The sequence below is a fragment of the Perca fluviatilis genome, chromosome 14, assembly GCF_010015445.1.
Source record: "Perca fluviatilis chromosome 14, GENO_Pfluv_1.0, whole genome shotgun sequence".
Taxonomy (NCBI): Eukaryota; Metazoa; Chordata; class Actinopteri; order Perciformes; family Percidae; genus Perca; species Perca fluviatilis.
Window position 1 is genome coordinate 35037940 of NC_053125.1, and position 8683 is coordinate 35046622.

Below are 8683 nucleotides of genomic sequence, written 5' to 3' on the forward strand. Positions count from 1 at the left end.
GTCTGTTATGGAGAAATAGTGAAGAAAACAAAGAGGAAGAGAGGTACGGCTGCTCTCCTATGTCTCCATCACTAGAAACATAACACATGTGTGTATATGTTCATGCTGATGAAGTAACATGTCCCCCAAAGCAACAGTGACTACGTTTACATGCACAGAGTATTCAGTTTTTTGGAAAAGAATCAATATTCCGAATAAGCTGTTGACAAAGGAAGGAAAATGAATATGCCACTAATATTCCTGTTTACATGCAGCTGTTAAAAATCAGTGTTCCAGCGGTGGAGGACTTGTTGGAGCGTGTGAACACAGCGTCCCTCTTTCATTCCTTCAACCAGCTTCTAGATAAGGTCGGCTGTTCACAGCAGGTCTACAAACCTGCAGACATAAAGGCCATAATAACTCTAATAATAATTCTACATTAACAATAATCTTACAGCAGTATAAATATTATTATAATCAGAGAGATCCAGCTGTAGTCTCCTCAGTAATGAGAGGAGCTGAAGACGTCAGTTATGGACAAATAGTTATCAAATCAAACAGGAGCAGAGGTACAGCTGATCTTTATTTCTCAACTTTGATCTGAGCCAGTTTCCAGTCTTTATGCTAAGCTAAGCTAAGCTAACCACTTCCAGCTCTGTACTGAACATACAGAAAATAAGGCTGATAATCATCCCTTCTCACTCTCAGGAAGAAAGCCAATAAGAGGATTTCCCAAAAAATTGAGAATATAATGAACTATTCCTATAAATAGATACAAGTAAGTGCAAAAGGACAAAAACACTGACTACATTTACCTACACATAATATTCCGGTTTTTGGCTTTCATTCTGAAAAAGACAATATTCTAAGTAATCCGTTTACATGGCTACTGAAAATGTAAATGGACTGCATTCATATAGTGCTTTTCTAGACTACTCAAAGCACTTTTACACAGCACTACAGGCACCATTCACACACACACACACACAGGTGGCTGAGGCTGATATACAAGGTGCCACCTGCACATCAGATAAACATTCACACACATTCACACAGGGATGTCACGATACCAAAAATCTAGAGCCTGGCATCACCACACATCCAGCGTACAGTAACAACTTCCCTGAGTTCACCTGAAAACTCCCAGACAGCCAGCATGCTTAGTTATGTCTGTTCTCATGACATCCATATTTACACACCAATGGTTCAACATCTGGAGCAAGTCAGGGTTCAGTGTCTGGACCAAGGACACTTCTAAGCACCGACCTTCCGTTTGGTAGATGACCGCTCTACCACCTGAGCCACAGCCGCCTTGAATTACATAAAGCACCAATATTCCTGTTTACATGCAGCCGTAAACAGGGAGGAGGCCATGTCTCTCAAACTGAGACACATATTCTGAATGTGCTCTATACATGTCCAAAGCCTGCTTCTAAAACCTGAATTATACCAACATATCACACATCTTCAAAATGCTATATTCAGAAAAAAAGCCCTCATTCTGAAAATCCAAATTAAATATGATTTTTACCTGACATAACAATAGTGTAATATTTACATCATTTACATATACAGTATATTTTCACACGGTCTGTTAAAATTAGTCTTGCGGTCTCTGTCTGTTCTGTTGTCTGAACTAACCGCCAAAATAAAAGCAGGAAGTTTGTTGATCTTCCTCATTTTACATTAATTCTGTACAGTTCTAAGTATTTTAACTTTCCTTCTGCTTTTTCTCTTTTACATGTCTGAGAAGAATATTGTACATTTTACTTTCACTATTCTATGTTTCACCTTTGAGATAAAACAGCACTAATGTAAGAATAATATTTCCTGGACTTGTTCATGAACTGGACTATGACATTTAACCTGAGATGGTCTGTGGACTTAAAACAAACTACCCCCCTTATCTTAATGTATGAAGGGAGCCAAACAAGTCCCTGTTGAGAAACGCTGTTTGTCTGCTGATGGAGTTTGTCTCCAACAGTTTCTCATAATGTTTGAACTGTTTGTGTTCAGAGCCTCCAGCAGACCCAGAGGTCCTCTACTCCTCACTGAGGAAGACCTGAACCCCATCACACCAGTCCAACCAGTGGAGTCCATAAGGTTGCTGTGTGAGACATTGGAACAAGTTACCACCTCACTTCAGACTATTACAGACGTCGTTCTTTTGAAATCCAAACTTAAAACTTCTTTATTTAGAATGGATTTTAATGCACATTAGCATTGAAGCATTTTCCCTTTCTTTCTCCTGTTTTTATGCAACAGTTTCAGATTTTACTGTATTCTATGTTTTACCCTTTTTATTGTATGCATGTTATAGTCTTGGTCCTTCAAGCACTTTGGACACCTGTTGGTTGCTGTGAAGTACTATGAATAAATGTTGATTAATGTTAAAAGGAGAAATCCGTTTTTTTTTCTTCAATTTTTACGTTAATCTTGATTGCTATAAATATGCGAGTACTTTCAATTGAAAAAAAAAACCCGACCTGAATCGGTCCTAGCAAACTGGAGTAGCTGCAGCTATGTGTACTAGCTTCCACTGAGCTAAAAGTTGTCAGGGCAAGTTTTAGAGTGCATTTGTGCCTCTTTACAGACAGAAAATGCAATTAAAATGTCTGTGCAACATGAACAGTGCTCTTATGTGACAACAAGATGCCTTTTCAACTCAGACATTGTTTAAATTCACCTACCCTGTCTCGATCCTGCCGGTAGCTAGCTTACCCTGTTAGTTGCTAGCTGTTAGCTGCTAGCTGCCGTCCATGATAAGTGTGTTCAGCCAGGCTTCTGTAATAATCATCACGCACCCATTCAGGTTTTTTTTTTTTTTTCAATCGAAAGTACTCGCTTATTTATATTGATCAAGATTAACGTAAAAATTGGCCGGAATTCTCCTTTAAGGCCTAATGAGCGTAATGCAGCTACAAAGAGACAACTCACATTTTAAGCATGTTTGCATTCTTTAGATGTGTTTCATTCAAACAAATGCTTCTTATTTAAGTCATAGATGTGTTGCTCTGTCAGTGTTTCATTATGTTGCACAACAACCAACAAATATCTACTGAACAGAGTCTAATGATAATAACGATATACTGATATTGATATATTGTATTTATGAGCTTGTTTCTGTGCAGGATCAATAAACTCTGGTGTTTCCTCGTGTGGTTCTGTGGGTTTCACATCTCTGACAGATGGAACATTTGTTCTGGTTGTGGCTAACCGATCGACACTTCTCTTCAGCGCAGTGAACAGAGAACAGACACACCGCAGACTATAAACAGCTGCAACATCAGCCAGCAGTCGGAAACTTTACACCAATCACAAACAGCTACAGAGCAGAGGGTCTGAGGTCTGATTCTGTAGTCGTGAAGATTCAGTCAATTTTTGTTAAGTTTAAAGGTCACAGAAACCATCAGGTTCTGTTTTTCAGCTCATGATTACAGTCTGATGATCTCTAATGAGCAGATATACATGATGCTGTTCTTCCACACCAGACATATTCATAGTTACACTCAGACTGCTTTTAATTTTTGAAAACATACAAGCCATCAGAAGACGTGACACAGCCAGGTTTTGTATTAAAACACAATTTTTGCACCCCTGGGCAACAACTGCACATTCCTGCACACATGTACACATTGAAAGCAGACATGTTATATACGTAGTCTTATATATTTCAATAAGATGCTCATTGTAAAACTCTCAAAAATAAATTGTTGATACATTGATTCTGTTAATTCCTCCTGGGAATAAATAAGAAGTTCTATACAATTTTCTTATACGTGTTTGTTGTTGTTGATGTTGTAGGCTATTGGTTACAGGCTGGTCATATTAAGAATAAGGTAATCCTTGTTTCAGGTCTGTTGTTGTTATGGCATCAGAATACTACCTTCATTCTTAAAGGGAAGGTGACGTGATGTATTAAACATTTGAGATTAGTATTTTTGCAACTTATGTAGCGTTCTATTATTCTCAACGAACCGACTCGGACCTCAGATATGACGTCACTTCCACATTTCCAGCGTTCTCGTATGTTTTGCGATCCGAGTTGGAGAAAAACATGGACGCCACCCGGAAAGCTGTTGTTGCGGTAGCACCGGCGGAGTACCAGGCCAATCCTACAAGCTTCTAGCACTTACAGTACATGTTTTGATTATGATTGTGACTATTACCCCGTCTTATCAAGACGCAGTCATTTGAACTTTTAAAATTTTCACTTTATTTCATGTTTTAGTTTATCTTCTGTTAGCAACGCTAGCCACGTTTAGCAACACCCGTTTGAAACAAGTCTTCATTCAATATTGCACTCACAACAAGACCGATTCCCATACCTACAGGCAGTGATACGGACGCAGTAAGGTACTGCAGTAATACGAGTGATTGAAATCTACATTTAAACAACCAAAGAGGTCCAAAAACAATGAAAACAATTCATACTTCAAATGTGTTGCTAGGAACTCCGACTCGGATAAATAATCAAACGCGCATTAGTTCTGCTGTAGTAGCTGATCGCTAAGAATGCTGGGATACCGGTTGGATGTCAAACACGGTGAAAAGTAAAGCCGCCTTCTGCTACGTGCTAATCTGTCTCATATCTTTATAGGAAGACATCACACAAAGATAATGAGTGTGCTGGTTAAATAAAATAAATGAACTTATTTAATGTAATATAATAATGAACAGAAACATGATGGAAGGTACAGAATAATGTGCCTAAAACTCTCAGTATATATTGTGGGAAAAATAAATATGTTGTTGCATTTGAATCCTAAAATACTTTTATATGCTAATTGTTTTATTTATGTATGGTATTGTATTGTGTAACCTCTCAGTTGAAGGTTAATAGGAAGTTACAGTAAACATAGAGCTTTTATTGTGAAGGGTAAAACAGAAGTGGATACAGTGTGGTATGGGTTTGGTTTGGTCTGTGTTGTGGTTGAATAAAGTGAGACGTTCAGTGCCGTCTGGGTTCCAGTATTGGAAGTCTCTATTTTACAGCCAAACCTGAGTCTAGACAATATAAGAAACCCTCGGTTACATTTATATTGTATTCAGTGCACATTATTTTCTTTTTCCACTGTTGGAGGGTCACTTGTAACGTCAGGTTCCTTCCATTACACCAGGGCGCCATCTTGTGGCGGCTTGTGAAAAGGACAGGTTTTATATTGGCAGTGTCTCTGTGTTAGTTCCAAGGTTACAAGTTCATGAAAGGACACCTGAGCTCCTGGCTTCACTACTTTCTTGTCCTCAGTTAAACTTATACTGTAGCTGTGAGTAACTCTTTGTATGAATGCAGATATTAAAGGTAGTTTCAGAGGAAAGTCTAGTATTAGTTGTGAATGTTAATGTTTAAACACTTAAACAGTGGGCATGGATTACTGAACAGGCCTACCGGGGAAAGGCCCAGGGGCCCAAAATGGTAGGTTCCTCCTGGGCCTTCACCTGCAAAATGTCACTCAACAAGACTCCAACCAAGATATAAAACGGAAGTGCTAATAAACAGTATATTCACACAGCTCTCACTACTGTTGATGCTCGGATATGAGAGAAGTGAAGTTATGATCACATTGGAACAATGCACAGAGAGAAAAGATGCTCATCATTTTTATTTTATTTGATCTGAAGAGATTAAAAACTTGACATGTAAAAACACATGACCAACAACACGACTTACATCAGAACCAGAACAACTATCTGCTACTAAAGTCCAGTTCAGAGCAACGTTTGCAACAAGAAGAAACCTTTACTTCTGAAGCGGCCCGTTTCAGCTCGACTAAAACAAGCTGATGGTGTCGCTGTGTCTCAGCTGGTTACGTTTTCAGAGGCTGGTTTTGGTACGGTCAAATCAGCTGCAAACTATAGAAATGAAATGATCCATTTTATTTCTATGTTTCCAACTGTCAGCTGTTGGCAGAATTTTAGACGGAGGCTCAACAAGCGCCCCAGAGTCAGAGGATACACTGTCTCATCTCATTGTGGAAACTAAGAGGTTTCAAAATGCTGCAGACTGGAGCATTACAAGAAGCTGCAAGTTTAAACTTGCAAGTTTGTGTGTGTGTAAGAACAACCTTCTCGATCCCCACCAGTCTGGCTTCAAGGCTGGCCACTCAACAGAAACCGCCCTCCTTGCTGTCACTGAGCAGCTTCACATTGCTAAAACAACCTCTCTCTCTTCCATCATCATCCTTCTAGACCTTTCAGCTGCCTTTGACACAGTGAACCACCAGATCCTCATTTCAACACTCCAGAATCTGGGTGTCTCAGGCTCTGCGCTCTCTTTGCTGACATCTTACCTGTCAGACCGAACCTACCGGGTAACTTGGAGAGGATCCAGCTCAGAGCCTTGCCCACTCAAAACTGGGGTTCCTCAGGGATCAGTCCTGGGTCCCCTCCTCTTCTCTCTCTATACCAACTCCCTTGGGTCTGTCATTCAGTCGCACGGCTTTTCTTATCACAGCTACGCAGACGTCACCCAACTAATTCTTTCCTTTCCTGAGTCTGACACTCAAGTAGCAGCACGTATCTCGGCCTGTCTGACCGACATCTCTTCTTGGATGTCCACTAACCATCTGAAACTCAACCTTGACAAGACTGAGCTCCTTTTCCTTCCAGGGAAGGGCTCTCCTACCCAAGACCTGACTATAACAATCGACAACTCTGTGGTAGTCCCCACCCAGACTGCTAGAAACCTGGGTGTGACACTTGACGACCAACTCTCCTTCACTGCCAACATTGCTGCAACCACCCGATCATGTAGATACATGCTGCATAACATCAGAAGGATACGTCCACTTCTAACGCAGAAGGCGGCTCAGGTTCTGGTTCAGGCTCTAGTCATCTCACGTCTAGACTACTGCAACTCCCTGCTGATTGGCCTGTCTGCATGTGCCATCCGACCCCTGCAGCTCATTCAGAACGCAGCAGCTCGACTTGTCTTCAACCTCCCCAAGTTCTCTCACACTACACCTCTCCTCCGCTCTCTTCAGCCAAACTGCTTGCTGCCCCCCCACAGCGAGGGAGAACTAATCACTCAACCAAATCCAGACTGTTCACTGTCCTGGCTCCCAAATGGTGGAATGAGCTCCCCACCGACATCAGGATGGCTGAAAGCCTACACATCTTCCGCCGAAGGCTAAAAACGCATCTCTTCCGACTACACCTCGGTTAAAAAAAAAAAAAAAAAAAACTCTTTAACCTGCACTTTTGTTTCTTTGTAGTTTAGCTTATTTAAAGCTAATGTACTTGCACTTACTACTTGTTGTCTAGAGTTTGGACCTTCTCAGTTGAATGCACTTAATTGTAAGTCGCTTTGGATAAAAGCGTCAGCTAAATGACATGTAATGTAATGTAATGTAATGCAAATCTCTGGACTGAACTGGTCTTAGGTTAACATCCTCCATCTACAGGTCCAACTAGAACATGTGGAGATCCACAGGGAAGAGTTCTGAGGCTTCCACTCTTTCTGATCTATGAGGACTTGAAACATTTGAGCTTCTTCTCAGATCAGTTCAGAAGTGATGCTCCGTGGTGACATCATCATAGTCTTCATCCAATCCCATCTCAGCCTGGGTGGGTGGGGTCATCACCACGGAGATGGGCAGGTAATTTCCTACAGTCAGAGCAAGTTAGAAATCAGTTGTTAACTGATCAACACCAGAGTGGTGAGATTGATTGATTGATTGATTGATTGATTGTAAGGTCAGTTAATGATTCAGAGTGTTACCTGCTGCCCTGTGTCGATATAAAGACACCATGATGAAAGTGGAGATGCAGTACGGACAGAACACCACCAGGTGGCAGACCAGTCTGATCACAAGGGGGAGGAGGTCTGAGGCCGGGGGTGGAGTTGATGTTGTGTCAGGGGGTGGGGCTGAGGTGACAGTGGGTGAAGATGATGTGTCAGGGGGTGGGGCTGAGGTGACAGTGGGTGAAGATGATGTGTCAGGGGGTGGGGCTGAGGTGACAGTGGGTGAAGCTGATGTGTCAGGGGGTGGGGCTGAGGTGTCAGGGGGCGGCAGAGAGCTCAAAGTAGGGCTTGTGGTCTTTGGTTTCTCTGTAGAGAGAATCAGCTGTCAGGTGAATATCTGGATGAATGAACTCCTGAAATCAAAGGTAACCTCCTCACCTGTGACAGAGACCCAGCTGGGTGGAGACTCTCCAACACTGCTGATGTTGCACTTGTAGAGGCCTTCATCAGACCTGGAAACATGGTGGATGGTCATGTGACCTGCAGGCTCAGTCCTGATGAAGGAGCCATCTTTATAGAAACCAGCTGGGAGGTTGGAGGACCTCTTTGTTTTACACGTCAGAGCGAGGTCTTCTCCCTCCATCACAGGGAGGACAGGACTCTGCAGGATCATTGGTCCACCTCAACACAGAGACAAACTACAGCATGTCATCCATTCACACACAGCTTCATCAATACTGACTCCACAGTCTGATCTTACCAGGGACAGTGATGGTGATGCTGTTACTGGTTGCTCCCTCTCTGGACTCACACCAGTAAACTCCACTGTCCCCTGGGACCATGTAGCTGATGTTACAGGAAGAACCAGCAGGTCTTCCCCAGCTATCTCCACACTGAGTCCTGGTTTCTCTGGTTGTGTTCCTCCTTAGAGTCCATCCAGCAGAGCTGTCGTCCTCCTCACAGCTCAGAGAGACAGGCTGTCCTTGAAACATCTGAGATCTGCTGGGACTCACAGTCAGA

The 8683-nt window shown here is 42.1% G+C and overlaps 1 protein-coding gene across 1 annotated transcript; it reads right to left on the reverse strand.

Annotated features, from left to right (window-relative positions):
- Positions 1 to 8013: 8013 nt before the first annotated feature.
- LOC120572922 (Fc receptor-like protein 5) lies at positions 8014 to 8683 on the reverse strand. Its single transcript, XM_039822445.1, has 2 exons — positions 8424 to 8683; positions 8014 to 8344 (listed from the first exon to the last, which is right to left on the reverse strand). The coding sequence occupies exons 1-2, from the start codon at positions 8653 to 8655 to the stop codon at positions 8049 to 8051; spliced, it is 528 nt and encodes a 175-aa protein (XP_039678379.1). The 5' UTR covers positions 8656 to 8683; the 3' UTR covers positions 8014 to 8048.

Coding starts and splice junctions, on each gene's coding strand:
- LOC120572922 (XM_039822445.1), bottom strand. CDS start 8,655: ATGTTTCAAGGACAGCCTGTCTCTCTGAGCTGTGAGGAGGACGACAGC. Junction 8,345..8,423: donor CATCACCATCACTGTCCCTG/GTAAGATCAGAC, acceptor CTCTGTGTTGAG/GTGGACCAATGATCCTGCAG.